The sequence below is a fragment of the Oncorhynchus kisutch genome, unplaced genomic scaffold (assembly GCF_002021735.2).
Source record: "Oncorhynchus kisutch isolate 150728-3 unplaced genomic scaffold, Okis_V2 scaffold2330, whole genome shotgun sequence".
NCBI lineage: Eukaryota > Metazoa > Chordata > Actinopteri > Salmoniformes > Salmonidae > Oncorhynchus > Oncorhynchus kisutch.
Genome location: NW_022264275.1, coordinates 6995 through 31984, shown reverse-complemented (window position 1 = coordinate 31984; position 24990 = coordinate 6995). Strand labels below are relative to the sequence as shown.

The 24990-nt window shown below is 41.0% G+C and overlaps 1 protein-coding gene across 3 annotated transcripts; it reads right to left on the bottom strand.

The window, feature by feature from the left end:
• Positions 1-10703: 10703 nt before the first annotated feature.
• LOC109877506 (zinc finger protein 271-like) lies at positions 10704-16167 on the bottom strand. 3 transcript variants are annotated; one of them, XM_031819615.1, is made up of 3 exons: positions 16063-16167; positions 14328-14469; positions 10704-12962 (listed from the first exon to the last, which is right to left on the bottom strand). In XM_031819615.1, the coding sequence occupies exons 1-3, from the start codon at positions 16069-16071 to the stop codon at positions 11266-11268; spliced, it is 1848 nt and encodes a 615-aa protein (XP_031675475.1). In that variant the 5' UTR covers positions 16072-16167; the 3' UTR covers positions 10704-11265. The 3 variants fall into 3 exon arrangements, with proteins under 3 accessions (XP_031675475.1, XP_031675476.1, XP_031675477.1); XM_031819616.1 differs by having other exon boundaries at positions 14328-14448; positions 16063-16123; XM_031819617.1 differs by lacking the exon at positions 16063-16167 and adding an exon at positions 15151-15492.
• Positions 16168-24990: the final 8823 nt, after the last annotated feature.

The following is a 24990-nucleotide window of genomic DNA, read 5'->3' as shown; positions in this document are numbered from 1 at the left end:
CTGTCACTAGGTGTGGAGGTGTAACCAGGGTGTAGTGATGTAGTATTTAATGTCACTAGGTGTGGAGGTGTAACCAGGGTGTAGTGATGTAGTATATAATGTCACTAGGTGTGGAGGTGTAACCAGGGTGTAGTGATGTAGTATATTAATGTCACTAGGTGTGGAGGTGTAACCAGGGTGTAGTGATGTAGTATATTATGTCACTAGGTGTGGAGGTGTAACCAGGGGTGTAGTGATGTAGTATATTAATGTCACTAGGTGTGAGGGTGTAACCAGGGTGTAGTGATGTAGTATATTAATGTCACTAGGTGTGGAGGTGTAACCAGGGTGTAGTATATTAATGTCACCAGGTGTGGAGGTGTAACCAGGGTGTAGTGATGTAGTATATTAATGTCACTAGGTGTGGAGGTGTAACCAGGGTGTAGTGATGTAGTATATTAATGTCACCAGGTGTGGAGGTGTAACCAGGGTGTAGTAGTATATTAATGTCACCAGGTGTGGAGGTGTAACCAGGGTGTAGTATATTATGTCACTGTGTGGAGGTGTGTAACCAGGGTGTAGTGATGTAGTATATTAATGTCACTAGGTGTGGAGGTGTAACCAGGTGTAGTGATGTAGGTAGTATATTAATGTCACCAGGTGTGGAGGTGTAACCAGGGTGTAGTGATGTAGTATATTAATGTCACTAGGTGTGGAGTGTGTAACCAGGGTGTGTAGTGTGATGTAGTATATTAATGTCACCAGGTGTGGAGGTGTAACCAGGGTTGTAGTGATGTAGTATATTAATGTCACCAGGTGTGGAGGTGTAACCAGGGTGTAGTGATGTAGTATATAATGTCACTAGGTGTGGAGGTGTAACCAGGGTGTAGTGATGTAGTATATTAATGTCACTAGGTGTGGAGGTGTAACCAGGGTGTAGTATATTAATGTCACTAGGTGTGGAGGTGTAACCAGGGTGTAGTGATGTAGTAATTAATGTCACTAGGTGTGGAGGTGTAACAAGGGTGTAGTTATGTAGTATATTAATGTCACTAGTGTGGAGGTGTAACCAGGGTGTATATATTAATGTCACTAGGTGGTGGAGGTGTAAACAGTGTTTAGTGATGTAATTTAAGGTCACTAGGTGTGGAGGTGTAACCAGGGTTTATGATGTAGTTTTAATGTCAACTAGTGTGGGAGGTGTACCAGGTGTAGTGATTGTAGTATATTAATGTCACTAGGTGGTGGGGTGTAACCAGGGTTAGTGATGTATATATTAATTTTCTACTAGTGTGGAGGTGTAACCAGTGTGTAGTGATGTAGTTAATTATGTCACTAGGTGTTGAGGTGTAACCAGGTGTAGTGATGTAGTATATTAATGTCACCAGGTGTGGAGGGTAACCAGGGTGTAGTATGTAAGTATATTAATGTCACCTATGGTTGTGGAGGTGTAACCAGGGTGTAGTGATGTAGTATATAATGTCACCTAGGTGTGGAGGTGTAACCAGGTGTGTAGTGATGTAGTATATGTAATGTCCATCTAGGGGTGGAGGTGTAACCAGGGTGTTAGGTGATGTAGTATATTAATGTCACGAGGTGTGGAGGTGTAACCATGTGTGTAGTGTGTAGTATATTAATGTCACTAGGTGTGGGAGTGTAACTCAGGGTGTAGTGATGTAGTATATTAATTGTCACTAGGTTGTGGAGGTTGTAACCAGGGTGTAGTGGTGTAGTATATGAATGTCCACCTAGGTGTGGAGTGTAACCAGGGTGTAGTGTTGGTAGTATATTAATGTCACTAGGTGTGGGGAGGTGTAACCCAGGGTGTAGTGATGAGTGATAATGTAATTTCACTGAGGTGTGGAGGTGTAACCAGGGTGTAGTGATGTAGTATATTAATGTCACTAGGTGTGGATGTGTAACCAGGGTGTAGTGATGTAGTATATTAATGTCACTAGGTGTGGAGGTGTAACCAGGGTGTAGTGAGGGTAGTATATTAATGTCACTAGGTGTGGAAGGTGTAACCAGGGTGTAGTGATGTAGTATATTAATGTCACTAGGTGTGGAGGTGTAACCAGGGTGTAGTGATGTAGTATATTAATGTCACTAGGTGTGGAGGTGTAACCAGGTGTAGGATGTAGAAATATCCTAGGTAACGTGTAGTGATGTAGTATATTAATGTCACCAGGTGTGGAGGTGTAACCAGGGTGTAGTGATGTAGTATATTAATGTCACTAGGTGTGGAGGTGTAACCAGGGTGTAGTGATGTAGTATATTAATGTCACTAGGTGTGGAGTTGTAACCAGGTTGTAGTGATGTAGTATATTAATGTCACTAGGTGTGGAGGTGTAACCAGGTTGTAGTTATGTAGTGATGTAGTAATTAATGTTCACTAGGTGTGGAGGTGTAACCAGGGTGTAGTGATTGTAGTATATTAATGTCACTAGGTGTGGAGGTGTAACCAGGGTTGTAGTGATGTAGTATTTAATGTCACTAGGTGTGGAGGTGTAACCAGGTGTGTAGTGATGTAGTATATTAATGTCACCTAGGTGTGGAGGTTGTAACCAGGGTGTAGTGATGTAGTATATTAATTGTCACCAGGTGTGGAGGTGTTACGCAGGGGTGTAGTGATGTAGTATATTAATGTCCACTAGTGTTGTGGCAGGGTGTAACCAGGGTGTAGTATATTAATGTCACTAGGTGTGGAGGTGTAACCAGGGTGTAGTGATATAGTATATAATGTCACCAGGTGTGGAGGTGTTAACCAGGGTGTTAGTGTTCGTTAGTATTATTATGTCACTAGGTGTTGGAGGTGTACCAGGGTGTCAGTGATTTATAAGTATATAATGTCACTAAGGTGTGGAGGTGTAACCAGGGTGTAGTGTTGTAGTATATTAATGTCACTAGGTGTGGAGGTGTAACCAGGGTGTAGTGATGTAGTATATTAATGTCACTAGGTGTGGAGGTGTAACCAGGGTGTAGTGATGTAGTATATTAATGTCATCTAGGTGTGGAGGTGTAACCCACGGGTGTAGTGATGTAGTATATAATGTCACTAGGCTGTGGAGGGTGTTAACCATGGGTGCTGTAGTGATGTAGTATATTAATGTCACTAGGTGTGGAGGTGTAACCAGGTAGTAGTGTTTTTGTAGTAGGATGGTATATGTCACTAGTGGGGTATGTGTAACCAGGGTGTCTAGTGACTGTAGTATATAATTGTCACTAGGTGTGGGAGGTGTAACCAGGGTTGTAGTGATGTGGAGTATATTAATGTCACTAGGTGTGGAGGTGTTAACCAGGGGTAGTGATGTAGTATATTAATGTCACTAGGTGTGGAGGTGTAACCAGGGTGTTAGTGATTGTAGTATATTAATTGTCACTAGGTGTGGAGGTATAACAAGGGTGTAGTGATGGTAGTATATTAATGTCACTAGGTGTGGAGGTGTAACCAGGGTGTAGTATTTATATAATGTCACTAGGTGTGGACGGTGTAACCAGGGTGTAGTATATTAATGTCACTAGGTGTGGAGGTGTAACCAGGGTGTGTGTCGTAGTGTAGTATATTAATGTCACTAGGTGTGGAGGTGTAACCAGGGTGTGTGTGTAGTAGATTAATGTCACTAGGGTTGTGGAGGGTGTAACCAGGTGAGTGATGTATATATTAAGGTCACTAGGTGTGGAGGTGTGGTGAACCCAGGGTGTACTGATGGTCGTATATTCAAGTGTCACTAGTGTGGGAGGTGTAACCAGGGTGTAGTGAGTGTAGTATATTAAATGTCACTATGTGGAGGTTTACCAGGGTGTATTGATTGTAGCATTATTAATGTCCCCTAGGTGTGGTAGGTGTAACCAGGGTGTAGTGCTGTAGTATATTAAGGTCACTAGGGTGTGGAGGTGTAACCAGGGTGTCGTGCTTTGTAAGATATATGTCAGCTAGGTTTGGAGGATGTAACCAGGGTTTAGTGATGTAGTATATTAATGTCACTAGGTGTGGAGGTGTAACCAGGGTGTAGTGATGTCGTATATTAATGTCACTACAGGTCAGTGGAGTTGTAGACCAGGTGTAGTGATGTATAGTATATTAATGTCACTAGGTGTGGAGGTGTAACCAGGGTGTAGTGAGTAGTATATTAATGTCACTAGGTGTGGAGGTGTAACCAGGGTGTAGTGATGTAGTATATTAATGTCACTAGGTGTGAGGTGTAACCAGGGTGTAGTGATGTAGTATATTAATGTCACTAGGTGTGGAGGTGTAACCAGGGTGTAGTGATGTAGTATATTTAATGTCACTAGGTGTGGAGGTGTAACCAGGGTGTAGTGATGTAGTATATTAATGTCACTAGGTGTGGAGGTGTAACCAGGGTGTAGTGATGTAGTATATTAATGTCACCAGGTGTGGAGGTGTAACCAGGGTGTAGTGATGTAGTATATTAATGTCACTAGGTGTGGAGGTGTAACCAGGGTGTAGTGATGTAGTATATTAATGTCACTAGGTGTGGAGGTGTAACCAGGGTGTAGTGATGTAGTATATTAATGTCACTAGGTGTGGAGGTGTAACCAGGGTGTAGTGATGTAGTATATTAATGTCACTAGGTGTGGAGGTGTAACCAGGGTGTAGTGATGTAGTATATTAATGTCACTAGGTGTGGAGGTGTAACCAGGGTGTAGTGATGTAGTATATTAATGTCACTAGGTGTGGAGGTGTAACCAGGGTGTAGTGTGTAGTATATTAATGTCACTAGGTGTGGAGGTGTAACCAGGGTGTAGTGATGTAGTATATTAATGTCACTAGGTGTGGAGGTGTAACCAGGGTGTAGTGATGTAGTATATTAATGTCACTAGGTGTGGAGGTGTTGTAACCAGGGTGTAGTGATGTAGTATATTAATGTCACTAGGTGTGGAGGTGTAACCAGGGGTGTAGTGATGTAGTATATTAATGTCACTAGGTGTGGAGGTGTAACCAGGGTGTAGTGATGTAGTATATTAATGTCACTAGGTGTGGAGGTGTAACCAGGGTGTAGTGGTGTAGTATATTAATGTCACCAGGTGTGGAGGTGTTGTAACCAGGGTGTAGTGATGTAGTATATTAATGTCACTAGGTGTGGAGGTGTAACCAGGGTGTAGTGATGTAGTATATTATGTCACTAGGTGTGGAGGTGTAACCAGGGTTGTAGTGATGTAGTATATTAATGTCACCAGGTGTGGAGGTGTAACCAGGGTGTAGTGATGTAGTATATTAATGTCACCAGGTGTGGAGGTTAACCAGGGTTGTAGTGATGTAGTCATTTAAACGTCACTAAGTGTGGAGGTGTAACCAGGGTGTATGAGTAGTATGATTATGGTCACCAGGTGTGGAGGTGTGAACCAGGGTGGTAGTGATGTAGTATATTAATGTCACTAGGTGTGGAGGTGTAACCAGGGTTGTAGTGATGTAGTATATTAATGTCACTAGGTGTGGAGGTGTAACCAGGGTTGTTAGTGATGTAGTATATTAATGGTCACTAGGTGTGGAGGTGTAACCAGGGTGTAGTGATGGTAGTATATTAATAGTCACTAGGTGTGGAGGTGTAACAGGGTGTAGTGATGTAGTATATTAATGTCACTAGGTGTGGAGGTGTAACCAGGGTGTAGTGATGTAGTATATTAATGTCACTAGGTGTGGAGGTGTAACCAGGGTGTAGAGTGATGTAGTATATTAATGTCACAGGTGTGGAGGTGTAACCAGGGTGTAGTGATGTAGTATATTAATGTCACTAGGTGTGGAGGTGTAACCAGGGTGTAGTGATGTAGTATATTAATGTCACTAGGTGTGGAGGTGTAACCAGGGTGTAGTGATGTAGTATATTAATGTCACCAGGTGTGGAGGTGTAACCAGGGTGTAGTGATTTAGTATATTAATGTCACTGAGGTGTGGAGGTGTAACCAGGGTGTGTGTAGTATATTAATGTCACTTAGGTGTGGAGGTGTAACCAGGGGTGGTAGTGATTTAGGTATATTAGATGTCACTAGGTTGTGGAGGTTTGTAACCAGGGGTTAGTGATGTAGTATAATTTAATGTCACTAGGGTGGAGGTGTAAACCAGGGTATGTAGTGATGTTAGTACTTAATGTCACTAGGTGTGGAGGTGCTAACCAGGGTGTAGTGATGTAGTATATTAATGTCACTAGTGTGGAGGTGTAACCAGGGTTTGTAGTGATGTAGATATATTAATGTCACTAGGTGTGTAGTGTAACCAGGGTGTAGTGATGTAGTATATTAATTGTCATAGGTGTTGGAGGTGTAACCAGGTGTTAGTGATGGTAGTTATTAATGTCATAGGTGTGGGTGTAACCAGGGTGTAGTGATGTGTATATTAATGCCACAGTGTGGAGTGTTGTAAACCAGGGTGTAGTGATGTAGTATTAATTTAGATGTCACTTATTGTGGAGCGTGTAACCAGGGTGTAGTGATGTAGTATATAATGTCACTAGGTTGGTGGGGGTGTAACCAGGGTGTAGTGATGTAGTATATTAATGTCACTAGGTGTGGAGTGTAACCAGGGTAGTGATGTAGTATTATTTAATGTCACTAGGTGTGGAGGTGTAACCAGGGTGTAGTGATGTAGTATATTAATGTCACTAGGTGTGGAGGTGTAACCAGGGTGTAGTGATGTAGTATATTAATGTCACTAGGTGTGGAGGTGTACCCAGGGTGAGTGAGTGATGTAGTATATTAATGTCACTAGGTGTGGAGGTGTAACCAGGGTGTAGTGATGTAGTATATTAATGTCACTAGGTGTGGAGGTGTAACCAGGGTGTAGTGATGTAGTATATTAATGTCACTAGGTGTGGAGGTGTAACCAGGGTTGTAGTGATGTAGTATATTAATGTCACCAGGTGTGGAGGTGTAACCAGGGTGTAGTGATGTAGTATATTAATGTCACTAGGTGTGGAGGTGTAACCAGGGTGTAGTGATGTAGTATATTAATGTCACTAGGTGTGGAGGTGTAACCAGGGTGTAGTGATGTAGTATATTAATGTCACTAGGTGTGGAGGTGTAACCAGGGTGTAGTGATGTAGTATATTAATGTCACTAGGTGTGGAGGTGTAACCAGGGTGTAGTGATGTAGTATATTAATGTCACTAGGTGTGGAGGTGTAACCAGGATGTAGTATATTAATGTCACCAGGTGTGGAGGTTGTAACCAGGGTGTAGTGATGTAGTATATTAATGTCACCAGGTGTGGAGGTGTAACCAGGGTTGTAGTGATGTAGTATATTAATGTCACCAGGTGTGGAGGTGTAACCAGGGTGTAGTGATGTAGTATATTAATGTCACCAGGTGTGGAGGTGTAACCAGGGTGTAGTATATTAATGTCACTAGGTGTGGAGGTGTAACCAGGGTGTAGTGATGTAGTATATTAATGTCACTAGGTGTGGAGGTGTAACCAGGGTGTAGTGATGTAGTATATTAATGTCACCAGGTGTGGAGGTGTAACCAGGGTGTAGTGGTTGTAGTATATTAATGTCACTAGGTGTGGAGGTGTAACCAGGGTGTAGTGCTGCTGGAGCTTTAATTAATAAAATACTTTGTGATCTTTACTCACCTGTCTGTCAACTGCTGTGTCCCTTTATGTCAGAGTTGGATTTGGAGGCCTTCTTTCTGTTTTATACGTGAATGAATAAAGAATCAAGTTATTAAATCAAAATGATAACGTGAAGTGAAAGTCTTAGATTCTCACCTGAACCACATGATTCCAGAGAGATGGAGTATGAGAATCTGTGATTCCTACAGCTGAACACTTCTACACTTCACATAACTGAGGTCTGTTTCCCTAAAGGTTCAACAACAAGGTGGAGGATATGAATACATGTTATTATATAGCGCATCTAGAAATGAAATAGCACCATTCTCAGGTTTCACACCAGACCATCTATAGGACCATGATGCTTTTATGACTGTATGACCTCTGGGATATGTGTAAATGCAGGATAGATCCACTGTTGACCCCTTCACGGTAAAGATACTCTGAGTAGTGTAAGTCACACTCCAGCCATCCTGAACCAGTATCACCGAAACACAATCGCTCAAAATAAGGACATTAAATTAAGCACAAACCTGTTGGCTCATACTGACAGAGTTTGTCCACACTTGTTTACCGTAGTTGCAGAGTTGAGTGAGAATAGCAACCTCAGACAAGCATCCCTCTGATCCCTCTGACTCAGTTAGTTTCACAGCTGCTGAGAGAGTTATAGAAACCACTAGTGCATCTGTGAAGAACAGCTCCTAAATATGAACAATGCATGCCAGAAAAACATTGAGGAACAACTTTCCTTTATTAAAAATGTCTATAGATTGAATTGCAAAGCATAGGAGAAAAATGGTTACTGACATATTATGAATGAGGCCAAACCTGTCACAGAACAGAGAAAGACCAACACACTTCCTGCTGTTCTCAAGGCCGTTGTTGCATCTCCCTCCCTGCAGTCTTAGAAACATGAAGATACACAACTAAAACATACTTTATAACTGGTAAATAACTAATCCTGATACTTCAATTGAAAAAAACACTTATTATAACAGATGTGAGCACTGTAAGAGACGTGTTTCTCTGTTGTTGTTTTAAACCTGTTTTATTCTCAGGACCAGGACTATAACACTGAGTATTGGGATCCAGGCCAACAACATATCCTGGTCTCTATTCTCAGGACCAGGACTATAACACTGAGTATTGGGATCCAGGCCAACAACATATCCTGGTCTCTATTCTCAGGACCAGGACTATAACACCGAGTATTGGGGCCCAGGCCAACAACATATCCTGGTCTCTATTCTCAGGACCATGACTATAACACTGAGTATTGGGGCCCAGGACAACAACATATCCTGGTCTCTATTCTCAGGACCAGGACTATGACACTGAGTATTGGGGCCCAGGACAACAACATATCCTGGTCTCTATTCTCAGGACCAGGACTATAACACTGAGTATTGGGGCCCAGGACAACGACATATCCTGTTCTCTATTCTCAGGACTATAACACTGAGTATTGGGGCCCAGGCCAACAACATATCCTGGTCTCTATTCTCAGGACCAAGACTATAACTAGTCTTTCTTTTAAACAGTCTTTAAAGACATGACCTTGTATGATCTGAGTCTTGAATGTGAACCAGTACTCAGCTGAGTCTCTCTCTCTCAGGTCTGTGATTCTCAGGGTGCAGTTACTCACTCTGTCCCCATAGTACTCCACACAATCATCATTCTGAGGTTTCACACCAGACCATCTATAGAACCATGATGTCTCTGTGACTGTATGACCTCTGGGATATGTGTAAGAGCAGGACAGATCCACTGTTGACCTCTTCAAGGTACAAATACTCTGAGGGGTGTAAGTCACATTCAAACAGCTCAGACCATGAACACCTGAAACTAAATGTATCTGATCAATTCCTCAAATGGTAATGAGACTATTTTCAAGTGTTTTAGATGTATAGGACTGGTTAATTTAAAATGAATAAAATATATAGACACACACAGTGCATTCAGAAAGTATTCAGAACCCTTGACTTTTTCATTTTGTTACGTTAGTCTTATTCTAAAACGAATTCCAAAATTATAATTCTAAAACAGTATAACAACATACCATCAGCCATTTTCTACCTTTTCTATTATGCTGTATAGTTCCTACTAGTGTTACTATCCAAGAGTGCACCGATTTGTCTGTTTTCCCCACATGTTCTACTATTGGTCCACAGGCCTTAATGATTGATACTTAAGATGATTATTATAGGTGAGTTCAGACTCACACAATGTAGGAGTGAGAAAATCCTCATGGTATTTTACAGCACAGGAGTGACTGTCTGTAGAGTAACACCCGACCACTAGAGTATTACAGGAGTATTGTTGGGAAGTAGGGTCATGGAGATGTTGTCCGTTGTTGTACCAGATGTAGGTGAGGTTGGGTTGTCAGTCAGAAGACAGGTGGTGCTACAGGTCAGTGTTCTCTTCTATTCCTCTGTGGAGGAAGACACCTTCACCTGCAGCTCTGAATGATTCTAATGAATTATTAGAATTAGATATTATATATTACCTGTGTCAGTCAGAGTTGTTCCAGGGAAGCTGTACCCCCATTCTGTGTTGTAAATCTGAACTTGTACTAAGCTGAATCACTTTCAGGTCTGTGATTCTCAGGGTGCAGTCTTTCTCTTTAGTCCAAAGGTACTCAGCACAACCTGCATACTCTGGACAGAGCTCAGGAATTTAGGCACCTCATTATATTTCTCTTGGATATACCAGTTTGGTTCTGAGACTACATGATAACTTGGATGTTGATATGTGCAGGGCAGTTCCACTGTTGACTCCTTCAAGGCACAGATACTCTGATGGATGTAAGTCACGTTGAAACAGTTCTGACCCAGAACACCTAAAACAGTAGGCGGCCCATTCATTTAGATTCTTCAATTATTATTATCAACAACAATTAAACAACAATTTCTAAGATTTTACTGAGTTACAGTTCTTACAAAAATATCTGTAAATTGTTATGAATGAATTAGGCCCTAATCCATGACTGCGAATACAGATATAACTCAGTTGGTCACAGACACTTTTTAAAAAGGTAGTCAGTATCTGGTGAGACCACCATTTGCCTCATGCAGTGCGACATCTCCTTCATGTAAAACAATGGATTTAATGTATTTTTGTATTGAATACGTGTCGTGGAAATTAACACCAGGGCCTCAAAGTAAAACTTAAATGAATAATTATTTATTATCAGGAAGCTGGAGGGGTTCCAACAAACCTAAAACACCAGAGTACGGTCTGGAGCTCTTTCGGGGCAGTCCCGTTAGTTCTCTTATATACTGTTTACACAGACAAGTTATATTTGCATGATTTACATTATTCATAATTAATTCATCATTGACGTTTGGTTCCTGCATGTGACTGGCACTGTCTCCCATCTTAACTTATAGAACATATTCTGCCAAAAGGTCTGAGGGGTCATGACCGTCTCCCCTCACATCTCTACCCAGCACCAACAGGAACCAATAATTGTATGAGACAAGATGTACAATTCAAGGCTCTTTCTTCAGACAACATTTCCCTCACACATTAATATGAACCTACAATTGTTGAAACATTATTCTACATTATTTAATGGACAATAGGAGTTAATGAAATAAGATACCGAACTCCTACTCCAAGACGCTTGATACATATGGATCCAGAGCTGCATATCATGCTACACATTTTACCTTGGTAATCAGACTTACCAAGGTAAAATGCGAATGGGAGATGGATGACTCTTTACAATATGGTTTCTATTGAAACTTCATTTAGAGATCTGAAACTGGTGCCGGAGGAGGGAGATAAAAAACAACATATTTGTGCATCCTGGTGTTTTTTCAGTGACCCTGAATGAGCAAAGCTCTTTCCACATAGACAGGAATAAGGTTTCTCTCCAGTGTGTATTCGCTGGTGTGCAGTCAGGGTGAAATCTAGAGCAAAACTCTTTCCACACTGATCACAGCTATAAGGCTTCTCTCCTGTGTGTATGCGCTGGTGTATAGTCAGGTTTCCTGATTGATTGAAGCTCTTCCCACACTGATCACAGCTATAAGGCTTCTCTCCTGTGTGTATGCGTTGGTGTGTAGTCAGCTTTACTGACTGATTGAAGCTCTTCCCACACTGATCACAGCTATAAGGCTTCTCTCCTGTGTGTATGCGTTGGTGTTTAGTCAGGTTTCCTGATTCATTGAAGCTCTTCCCACACTGATCACAGCTATAAGGCTTCTCTCCTGTGTGTATGCGTTGGTGTTTAGTCAGGTTTACTGACTGATTGAAGCTCTTCCCACACTGATCACAGCTATAAGGCTTCTCTCCTGTGTGTATGCGTTGGTGTTTAGTCAGGTGTCCTGATTGATTGAAGCTCTTCCCACACTGATCACAGCTATAAGGCTTCTGTCCTGTGTGTATGCATTGGTGTTTAGTCAGGTGTCCTGATTGATTGAAGCTCTTCCCACACTGATCACAGCTATAAGGCTTCTCTCCTGTGTGTATGCATTGGTGGTTAGTCAGGTGATCTGACGTCCTGAAACTCTTCTCACACTGATCACAGCTATAAGGCTTCTCTCCTGTGTGTATGCGTTGGTGTATAGTCAGGTGTACTAATTGATTGAAGCTCTTCCCACACTGATCACAGCTATAAGGCTTCTCTCCTGTGTGTATGCGTTGGTGTATAGTCAGGTCTCCTGATCGACTGAAGCTCTTCCCACACTGATCACAGCTATAAGGCTTCTCTCCTGTGTGTATGCGTTGATGTGTAGTCAGGTTTCCTGATACATTGAAGCTCTTCCCACACTGATCACAGCAATAAGGCTTCTCTCCTGTGTGTATGCGTTGGTGTATAGTCAGGTGTACTAATTGATTGAAGCTCTTCCCACACTGATCACAGCTATAAGGCTTCTCTCCTGTGTGTATGCGTTGGTGTATAGTCAGGTGTACTAATTGATTGAAGCTCTTCCCACACTGATCACAGCTATAAGGCTTCTCTCCTGTGTGTATGCGTTGGTGTCTAGTCAGGGCTCCTGATTGATTGAATCTCTTCCCACACTGATCACAGCTATAAGGCGGTCCTGTGTGTTTTTGTGTAGTCTGGAATCCTGATTGTTTGAAGCATTTCTCACAATTAAAGCAGGGATAAGGCCTCTCCCCTGTATGAATTCTCTGGTGAGATTTTACAGTTTTAGATGCAGTGAAACTCTTCCCGCACCGAGAGCAGTGGAACGGTTTCTCTCCGGGGTGAATTTGCTCATGAATAGTCAAGTCTTGTTTAGCAAAACTCTTCCCACAGACAGAGCAGTGTTGAGGTTTCTTCCCTCTACCTCTATGCCGGTGTTTCGATCTGGAGAGACTCTTCTCTTTCTTGTCAGCATCATGATGTTGTTGAGGCTCCCCAGATGATAAGCCCCTCCCACTTAGAGAGCAACGATAAGGGATGTCCCCTGTGAAACAAAGGCATTGGATAGTTAGGTTTTGCAAATATGGGTCCATAAACAGATGGGTCCTTCCATGAAATTAAGGCCTTTTGGGTCCCTTTCATATTTTCCAGTAGAATATTGTGCATCAGCATTATATTTTAAATCTGTTATTAAATAATATGAATAAAGACTTGCTAAAGTGACAATTCTGAATTTGAAAAGTTCCATCAACCCTGTGTCACATCTAGAAAGATTTTAACCCAACTAATACAATAATTTCTCCAAGTTTTACCATCGTTGAGTAAAGTTACAAGTGCAGAATAATATGATTATTGTGAAGCCAATTAGTATAAGAGTTTGATTTAAACGTTGACATGCTTTGAATGAACAATTTCCCTAATAATCCTGTTTACATGGACAGATCTAAATAAACGCTCACTGCACTCGGTCAAAAGAAGTTAGCTGGCGCTGCTTGTGTTAGCACATACACAGATTAAATACACCTCTATAACTCTGATTAAAGTGTTTACATGTCCTAATCATTCTAAAGAATTCTCAGAAAACCAGGTGTTTATAAAGGCGTATCCTTACTTCGGTTATGACCATACACCAATTAAGATCAGCAGAGTAAGATGTTTACATGACTAATGACACACTTAGCCTACTGCCATAATCAGTTTAATAGGAAATGATTAGTGTGCATGTAAAGCCCTAGTTATTTGGTTACTTTGACAGTCATTTCTGAACATTATTTATTTTATTTTATTTGTGATTAATTTACGTCTGTCCCTCATTTTAAGGTCAACCCATGTTGTAATATGGTGAAACTGTTCCTTACATTTTTGGGCAAAAGAAACATCAAACATCAAATAGTCAAATTATAGAGCCAAGGCAGGTAAGCTGGTTCTAGTCTTTTTATCAATTATCTGGTGTTTTTTGTAGAAAACTGAGCAAGTGAACCATTTTACCCATAAATTGATATGGTAGAATATATTATTTTGTGAAGATGGTATTCAATTTTCACCACCTGTGGAACAAAACTAGCTTCCATTACCCCTGTCATAAGCACATTTGTGGCTGATTTAAAGGACTATTCTACCAATGTAAACTAGTGGTTTTGTTGTTTTCAGTTGTCCCCTGTTACTTTATTTAGCACATTGGCACTTACTACAGTATGTATTTTCATATAACCTCTTGGGAAAACATGTTTTTATGAAGTTGAACATGTGCTCTTCATGAAAGAATGTTAAAATGAGGTGAAATCAAACATTTGGGGGGAGCAAGTTACACTTCTCAAAATTAGGTGGAACGACCAGATATTTTCATCAATACATAATGAACCAATTCATTGTTACAGAAGCAAACTAATCTAATCCACATGGTTCTTACTTAATGAAATCATATCTCCATGTTCCTCTTCTAGTCTCTCAGTTCCACTCTGCCCCGGTGTTTTCCTGCAGTCGACCAGAACCAGCAGTAAAGTACGGAGAGGCGATTGACCTGGGGACTCCTGGAGGGTGGAGGGGGACTCCTGGAGGGTGGAGGGGGACAGGTTATCCTTTTGCTGTTCGACAAGACGTATTACAGCTGATCATTAAACCAAATATTGTATTAATTCAGTCTAAACCTCCGATTTGGGTGCATCCCTCAAATATCTCCTTTAATCTGAAATGTTCAATCTTTCACTGCAACCCACAAATATAAGAGCATTGGATTGGTGGAGGCATGGGCCAGTTTCCACCGTATTTCTTATACCAGTCATTTCCTATCGAACAGCGCATAAGAGAAGAAACAAGAGGGATAAATGTGCCCAAAATCTGGCTTATTTGATCATATATACATTTTCGAAACGAGTAGGTTGTTAGGAGTGTATTGGTAAAAGTAGGCCACGTCACATCCAGGCAACTTTGAGAAAAAAAAACACTTTGTATGGAAGTAGTGCCTGGTCATCACTAGTTACCACAACCCACGCCCATTTATACAACTGGTCTTTTAAATGTAATTTTAACCCTAACCTTGCAAACACTAACTTTATGCATAACCCTAAATGAATAAAAATACGTTATAGGCGTTTGACTCTGTGGCTGTGTAACTAGTGGAAACACGCATATCTGCCCTCTCATTGCCTATAATGGTCCCACCTGATCTTGCATCTTCCTGATTGCCTTCCAGCTACAATTCAAATTCAAGTGTACCTTAAAATGTCCCTTACCCAAGCGAGGGAGAGTGGTGATGGGAGAGGCAACGTCCTTGGTGGAAATCTTGAAGTTTAACTTAAAAACAACCAACCTAAAGCTATTAATGAACCTAGTAAGCTAACGTGTCTAGCTAGCACTCCTGTCCGGTAGCTAGCTACAGTTACCCGTAGTTTGGTCATTTATTCCAATACATTTCTGAATTGCACTCATCACTACGAAACTGAGCCTATTTTCCAAAGCTAAAATCAATAGATTGTTTTAGACAGCTCGATTCATATTCCTGAGATCATATCATCCCCGCAAGTGACCAAAGTTGTTCAATCGCTCCTTCAAGCTAAATCGAGGGCCAACTTTAGGGAATTAGACCTCCCTTATTAAGATGGCAATCAAACTGCATCCGGTTTCGACGGGGATACCACGAGGGAAAAACAACCTGTTTGGAACTGCAGCCATTTATTTTCTTTGTTAGAACGGCCACTTGAATATCTGGTCAAATAATGGCTAATGTGTAAGAAATCAATGAAGGAATGTGAACATGTGCACACTGGGCGGAAGGAGAAAATTCGGTCATAGTCACAGAGACTTAATTTTGCTGGACCCCAGGAAGAGTATCCGTAATAGATTCAAATTCTACACTTGTAGGCTATTTAAAATATATAAATTAATAACTAGGCAAGTCAGTTTTGAACAAATTCTTATTTACAATGATTGACCATCAACAATGGGTCAACTGCCTTGTTCAGGAACAGAACGACATATGTTTATCTGGTCAGCTCGGTGATTCGGTTACTGACCCAACGCTCTAACCACTAGGCTACCTGCCGCTCCAAACAGAACACAGCAATGTAGAGGTTCAAATATGATGAAAACTAGGCCTAGACATTTTATACAACACAGCGGGCATATAATGTTAAAACCAGACTTACCCGATCCATTGTGGAAGCAATTGTTCGACCCGAGCTGTTCTCTTCAACAATTTCCTGTTGTCTTGTTCTTCTTTAAGGTTTTATGGCAGACTACACCTATTGCCGCCACCTACTGTACGGCGAGTGAATGAATAATAAAAATGTCCATCCAAATGATTTCTATCGTCGGTAAAGAATTAATGTAATACGTCTCTCCATAATAGTGTCAAATCTAAATGCAGATTTTCCATTAGAAATCTACTGATGTCTTGCCAAAAATTCTTTACATTAATACCATTCAAAGATGCAAAACTGTTGCAAAAGATACAATTTGAATGTATCTATTTTTAAATCTTCATTTAGTGGTTGGCAGGGTAATATTAATGAATAATTTTATAATAACCTTCCTTAATTGTGTTAGAAAGTACGTATGTATGAGACAACAGATATTATCAATAAAACGATTCCAATAAGGAATTACATAAGGTGTATAGATAGATACAAATTCCTGTTGATACAAGGCAAGTATCACTCTGTTGTTGAATGGACTAAAACAAAAACAAATCTTTACTACTATTGAGTCAACAGGGGTAATCGAAGGTAGGTTCTGAGGGTCTTAACATGTTCCTGAATAACGGGGCGGCAGGTAGCCTAGTGGTTAAAGCCTAGTAACTAGTAACCGGAAGGTTGCGAGATTGAGTCCCCGACCTGACAAGGTAGAAGTCTGTTGTTCTGCCCCTGAACAAAGCAGTTATTAATCTGCTGTCATTGAAAATAAGAATTTGTTCTTAACTGACTTGACTAGTTAAATAAAAAATAAAGCAACACCTGAGGAAATGGAGACTAACATAATTGTAAACTCTTTAGGCGTTATAGGGATCTTGTAAATTGATAAGAATGAGTCATAATGAAGTAAACTACTCTACATTTACAAGTTGTCTCACCAATAGGATATTATTTCTCAACCAATATTTTAAAAACAAAGATGAATTGTTATACAATATGTGCTGGTTATTACAAATATAATATATGTGTGGAGAGAAATGATGCTTCTAAATGAAGGATCATGACTAGAAAACCTGTTGATGAAAAGCAGAGTTGCACTTGAATTTTGTCAAAAGCAAACCAACATGAAGTTAAGGCCACCAAAAGTAGAAAAGGCATGATGAGGAATAAGGTTTCACATAGAAGTAGGTCTTCTTATGTAGTGTTTTATCAAATTGATCTTAAAAGTATTATTTAAGGTAGGATTGTCCAGAAAATTCAGCCCACCATACTCACGTGTTCAATGCAACAGTTTCCTAATGTGACGGGTACGGTTTCTCCACAGAAAGTTAAAAAACATCTGGTCTGTTGAAAGGGTTCTACATGGAACCCTAAAGAGTTCTACATGGAACCAAAGAGGTTCTACCTGCAACCAAAAAGGGTTCTTCAAAGGGTTCTCCTATGGGGACAGCCGAAACAACTCTTTAAGGTTTTCCCAAAGGGTGTAGTGTTGTTACTCCCACTCCTCTACAACACTTCAACCATCCAAATAAATTGTCATGGAGCATCACCATGGCGTTGATGATTTGTGAGACGTCATTGCAAAGACAATCCCCAAGAGTGACTTGTCATTTGGAGTTCCTGACATCATTTGTTTGACTTCTAACTATTAGAGAGGATGGCTGCATCTGAAATGTCACCTGACAGTATATAGGTAATAGGATGCCATTTCAGACACAGACTATGTGTAGGTCTGTTCTAGTCTGGTGGATGGATGGTGTAATAGATTGGTCCTGAAGGTCTGTTCTAGTCTGGTGGATGGATGGTGTAATAGATTGGTCCTGAAGGTCTGTTCTAGTCTGGTGGATGGATGGTGTAATAGATTGGTCCTGAAGGTCTGTTCTAGTCTGGTGGATGGATGGTGTAATAGATTGGTCCTGAAGGTCTATTCTAGTCTGGTGGATGGATGGTGTAATAGTTTGGTCCTGAAGGTCTATTCTAGTCTGGTGGATGGATGGTGTAATAGATTGGTCCTGAAGGTCTGTTCTAGTCTGGTGGATGGATGGTGTAATAGATTGGTCCTGAAGGTCTGTTCTAGTCTGGTGGATGGATGGTGTAATAGATTGGTCCTGAAGGTCTGTTCTAGTCTGGTGGATGGATGGTGTAATAGTTTGGTCCTGAAGGTCTATTCTAGTCTGGTGGATGGATGGTGTAATAGATTGGTCCTGTAGGTCTATTCTAGTCTGGTGGATGGATGGTGTAATAGATTGGTCCTGAAGGTCTGTTCTAGTCTGGTGGATGGATGGTGTAATAGATTGGTCCTGAAGGTCTGTTCTAGTCTGGTGGATGGGTGGTGTAATAGATTGGTCCTGAAGGTCTGTTCTAGTCTGGTGGATGGATGGTGTAATAGATTGGTCCTGAAGGTCTATTCTAGTCTGGTGGATGGATGGTGTAATAGATTTGTCCTGAAGGTCTATTCTAGTCTGGTGGATGGATGGTGTAATAGATTGGTCCTGTAGGTCTATTCTAGTCTGGTGGATGGATGGTGTAATAGATTGGTCCTGAAGGTCTGTTCTAGTCTGGTGGATGGATGGTGTAATAGATTGGTCCTGAAGGTCTGTTCTAGTCTGGTGGATGGATGGTGTAATAGATTGGTCCTGAAGGTCTGTTCTAGTCTGGTGGAGGGATGGTGTAATAGATTGGTCCTGAAGGTCTATTCTAGTCTGGTGGATGGATGGTGTAATAGTTTGGTCCTGAAGGTCTGTTCTAGTCTGGTGGATGGATGGTGTAATAGTTTGGTCTATTAAAACCTCTTGAAGCTAGGGGGCACTATTTTTATTTTTGGAAAAATAACTTTCCCAAAGTAAACCGCCTATTTCTCAGGACCAGATGCTAGAATATGCATATAATTGACAGCTTAGGATAGAAAACACTCTAAAGTTTCCAAAACTGTAAAAATATTGTCTGTGAGTATAACAGAACTGCAATTGCAGGCGAAATCCTGAGAAAAATCCAATTAGGAAGTGACTCTTATTTTGAAACCCCTGTCTTTCTATGCATCCCTATTGCCAATTGAAAGGGATATCAACCAGATTCTGTTTTCTGTGGCTTCCCTAAGGTGTCTACAGCCTTTAGACATAGTTTCAGGACTGTCATCCTGCTCTCCTCTGTCTGCTCTGTGCTGCAGAGCCTGAGATGTTGTCATACATGGGACTACAGTCTCCCTGATGGAGAGACTGCAGCTAGGAATTCGGCATCATTGAACGCGAAGAACGACAACCGCCGAAACATCCATTCTATAACGAATGTCACTCTGAATAATCCCCTCTAACCACAACCGAGAGAGAGAGAGAGAGAGAGAGAGAGAGAGAGAGAGAGGATGAGAGAAGGACAATTCTTCAAAATAAATGAACTTTTCACCAGCGATCAAGACGACATACTGAGCGTAAATATATTGATTGATTGCAATTGTTCCCGACTGAGTGAGCGTTCATGTGTAAGGAATAGCATTTCAATTGTAAAATTATTAACTCTGTTGTGACATTTCAGTCGACCTCCCACTCCTCTTTTGTCAAACAAGCCTCGATGCCGGTTTAACCCACTCGGGCACATTCTATAATTTCATGTAACCATATTTACTGTTTGTTTATGCATTTATGTGAATTACTTAGTAATAAATAAATAAAGACAATTGATGTATGGATGACTCATAGTCAAGACTGGATTCGTGCAGATCAACAATTTACGACGTTTGGAATGAGACTAACGTGAGGTAAAATAAATAATTAATTAATCGGAAGACTATTGATCAGATATGAAAATATCTGAAAGGTTATATTGGGAAATTATAACTTTGTAATCTGAATACTTTCCTTGGTGCCCCGACTTTCTAGTTAATTACAGTTACAGGATTAATTACTTTGATCGCGTTATACTAATTACCGGGAATCTTTGATTATAACTATGTCTTCAATTTAATGATAGTAAAGACATGACACCTGTCATAAGAAAATATGTGGCTGATTTAAAGGACTATTCTACCAATGTGAAATAGTGGTTTTGTTGTTTTCAGTTGTCCCCCTTTACTTTATTTAGCACATTGGCACTTAGTACAGTATTTATTTTCATATAACCTCGAGATGGGAAAACATGTTTTTATGAAGTTGAACATGTGCACTTCATGACAGAATGTTAAAATTAGGTGAAATCTTGTGGGCACCAAGTTACACTTCTCAATTGGGTGGAACTACCAGATATTTTCATCCAATATATAATTAACCAATTAATTGTTACAGAAGCAGACTGTAATCTAATCCACATGGTTCTTAATGAAATCAAATCTCCATGTTCCTCTTCTCTGCCCCGGTGTTTTCCTACAGTAGACCAGACCCAGCAGAACGTGCTGCCTCAAACTTGCGGGTGTTATTCTACCATTTTTTGAATTCGTAAAGTTTCCCAGATGAGCTCCTCTCTCCTGTCCAGTTGTTATTATTAGTTGTTCTATAGGTGATAAAACCTCAAATACGACAAATGGATTCAAAAGAACAATCGTGAGGATTGTAAATGGAGCAGCCATGCATCTATCAGGAAGAACATACAGAACAATTGCAGAGATATTAGGCCAGAGAACAGTGGCGATGGAAAATGGCAACTATACAAGGCGGACAAGTGGACGAGTACAAAGAATCGTGGGAGGATTTTGAAAGCTACCTTGAGCTTTTGGAGCTATGGATGTTTGCAAATTACATTAAAGACTTAAAGACGACAAGAATGTCCGTGTGTTTCTTTCTGTGATCGGTGCAGAGACATATGGACTATTAAAGAGACTGATCACACCTGATACAAGTACTTTCCAGTATGAGGAACTGAAGCTAGTGTTGCTAGCTCACTACAAACCAAAACCTCTGGTGATTGCAGAGCAATTTCATTTGAAAAAAACATAACCAGAAGGAAGGAGAGTATGTGTCTGATTATGCGCTGGCTTTGCGATAGCTGTCAGGTAGTTGTGTTTTTGGCCATATCTAGGAAAAGCATTGAGAGATCAGTTTGTTAGTGGACTCTGCTCTGAAGCTTTGCAACACAAGATGCTGGCAGAGAAGGATCGAACATTCAGAAAGGCATGTGAGATGGCATTATCAATGGAGTTAGCTTCCAAGTACACCAGGGATATTACAGAGTGACAAAAGAGGCTCAAGCAGTAAATGCAGTGAATAGAAATGCTAGAACATTTCCCAGGACAGGAAACGGACAGTTCAAGGGCAGAAATGACAATGTAGAGAAACAGTATAAAAAAATAACACAGGGCAAGAGAATTCTGGTCAGCAACCATGCTACAGGTGCAGAGGAAAACATTCTGCTCGTGGTTGCAGATTCAAAAATGAGAAATACATGTCTGTTCTAAAGTTGGACACATTGCCTCTGCATGTAGGAACGGCAGAGCAGGACAGACACACTATGTTGATACTGCTCAGAGCCATGGCAAGAGTAAGGAGGATGATTCAGTTTTTTGGGGTGTATACAGTTTACACTTCTTCCAATGGGAAAAGGGCGTTACAATGAATGTCACATTGGATGGAAAGGATTTGGACAGGCAGTTAGACACAGAGCCCGCTGTCTCTCTGGTCTCGGAACTGTGTTTCCATGATGCTCTGAGTCACCTGCCATTAAAGAAAACAAAATTCCTTTGCTTGGTGAGACCATTCCTTTGCTGGGTGAGAACATTCCTTTGCTGGGTGAGACCATTCCTTTACTGGGTGAGAACATTCCTTTGCTGGGTGAGACCATTCCTTTGCTGGGTGAGAACATTCCTTTACTGGGTGAGAACATTCCTTTGCTGGGTGAGACCATTCCTTTGCTGGGTGAGAACATTCCTTTGCGAGGTGAGACCATTCCTTTGCTGGGTGAGAACATTCCTTTGCGAGGTGAGAACATTCCTTTGCGAGGTGAGAACATTCCTTTGCGAGGTGAGAACATTCCTTTGCTGGGTGAGAACATTCCTTTGCTGGGTGAGAACATTCCTTTGCTGGGTGAGAACATTCCTTTGCTGGGTGAGAACATTCCTTTACTGGGTGAGAACATTCCTTTGCTGGGTGAGACCATTCCTTTGCTGGGTGAGAACATTCCTTTGCTGGGTGAGAACATTCCTTTACTGGGTGAGAACATTCCTTTGCTGGGTGAGAACATTCCTTTGCTGGGTGAGAACATTCCTTTGCTGGGTGAGAACATTCCTTTGCTGGGTGAGAACATTCCTTTGCTGGGTGAGAACATTCCTTTGCTGGGTGAGAACATTCCTTTACTGGGTGAGAACATTCCTTTACTGGGTGAGAACATTCCTTTGCTGGGTGAGAACATTCCTTGGCTGGGTGAGAACATTCCTTTGCTGGGTGAGAACATTCCTTTCCGAGGTGAGAACATTCCTTTCCGAGGTGAGAACATTCCTTTATGAGGTGATAATCGATAGTGATTCAAAGTGGTTGGAAGTTTTTCACAAAACTTCAAAGACATTAACGAACTTCATCAAAAACCTACGAATGCTGTTTGCAGCCTATGGATTGTGCAATGGAATTGTCTCTGATAATGGACCCCAGCTGGTCTCTTCTGCTTTCAAACAATTCCTAAAAAACAACAGAATCAAGCAGACCCTTCCTGCTTACCATCCTGCCTCGAATGGTGCAGCAGAAAGGTCAGTCCAGATACTCAAGCGAGCTCTGAAAAAAAACGTTTGAGGACAACAGACAATCTACTGTCTTTCTCAAGCATCGCTGAGCCAATGTTCCGCAGGACCCCCCACAGAGTCACATGTCAGACCCCTGCTGAGCTCTTCCTGAAGCTCCAGATCCGAACACGCTTCAACCTACTCCGACCTGACTTAGCTAAAACAGTGGAAGAAAAACATGCCAAACAAAAGAAACACCCTGACCATGGTAGACTACACCTTCGAGTTTTCCAGGAGGAAGAACAAGTGTGACAGGGAAATGGATTCAGGCAACAGTAATCTGGAAACTGGGACCTGTGACTTACCTCATTCAGGACGGAAAGAGAAAACATTTAAATCACTGTGTAGATTTATTGTTAGGCCTCATTAAATAAAGCTGATTATAATGTGTTATTTAATATATAATATATGTACTAACTGAAATCAAGTCCAGCAAATACTTTTGTTTTAAAAGAGATGGTTTAACCCCAAATCATTTTCATGATAAATTATACTGCATTTTACAAAACATTTTACTAAAAACTACAACAATTACAATGTATATTGCATGATGTGTATGAAGGGCCCGATTCAATCTTGAGATAAGTCCATGTTACGTCAACATAAGTCAATAAAATGTGGACATTAGGCAATATTTTTGGACTCTCGTCGATGTTAAGTTCTCAAATCTGAATAGTGTTCGAAGTGTGGGTGTACAGTGGGGCAAAAAAGTATTTAGTCAGCCACCAATTGTGCAAGTTCTCCCACTTTAAAAGATGAGAGGCCTGTAATTTTCATCTTAGGTACACTTAAACTATTACAGACAAAATGAGAAAAGAAAATCCAGATAATCACATTGTAGGATTTTTAATGAATTTATTTGCAAATTATGGTGGAAAATAGTATTTGGTCACCTACAAACAAGCAAGGGCTCCACGCAAAATCTCACCCTGTGGGGTCAAAGTGATCATAAGAACGGTGAGCAAAAATTCCAGAACCTCACGGGGGACCTAGTGAATGACCTGCAGAGAGCTGGGACCAAAGTAACAAAGCCTACCATCAGTAACACACTACGCCGCCAGGGACTCAAATCCTGCAGTGCCAGACGTGTCCCCCTGCTTAAGCCAGTACATGTCCAGGCCCATCTGAAGTTTGCGAGAGTATTTGGATGATCCAGAAGAAGATTGGGAGAATGTCATATGGTCAGATGAAACCAAAATATAACTTTTTGGTAAAAACTCAACTCGTCGTGTTTGGAGGACAAAGAATGCTGAGTTGCATCCAAAGAACACCATACCTACTGTGAAGCATGGGGATGGAAACATCATGCTTTGGGGCTGTTTTTCTGCAAAGGGAACATTCAACAACACCCCTTTCAAAAATAATCCTGTATGTCTGCTTTCGTCTACTTTTACCTGACAGCAACTTGGAACAGAGTTCAATTTGAGTCCAGATGTTCTCAAGGCTGTTGTTGCATCTCCCTCCATGCAGCCTGGAATCATAAAGAGAGACAACAAACACACTTTATAACTGGTGAAAAACTACACCTGATACTTCCATTAAGCAGGAAAAAGTCTCTATCATAACAGATGTGTAGCACTGTAAGACACGTGTTTCTCTGTTGTTGTTTTAAACCTGTTTTATTCTCAGGACCAGGACTATAACACTGAGTATTGGGATCCAGGACAACAACATATCCTGGTCTCTATTCTCAGGACCAGGACTATAACACTGAGTATTGGGATCCAGGCCAACAACATATCCTGGTCTCTATTCTCAGGACCAGGATTATAATATTGAGTATTGGGGACCCAGGACAACCACATATCCTGGTCTCTAATCTCAGGACCAGGACTATAACACTGAGTATTGGGACCCAGGCTAACAACATATCCTGGTCTCTATTGTCAGTACCATGACTATAACACTGAGTATTGGGACCCAGGCCAACCACATATCCTGGTCTCTATTCTCAGGACCAGGACTATAACACTGAGTATTGGGACCCAGGCTAACAACATATCCTGGTCTCTATTGTCAGTACCCTGACTATAACACTGAGTATTGGGACCCAGGCCAACAACATATCCTGGTCTCTATTGTCAGTACCATGACTATAACACTGAGTATTGGGATCCAGGCCAACAACATATCCTGGTCTCTATTCTCAGGACCATGACTATAACACTGAGTATTGGGATCCAGGCCAACAACATATCCTGGTCTCTATTGTCAGTACCATGACTATAACACTGAGTATTGGGATCCAG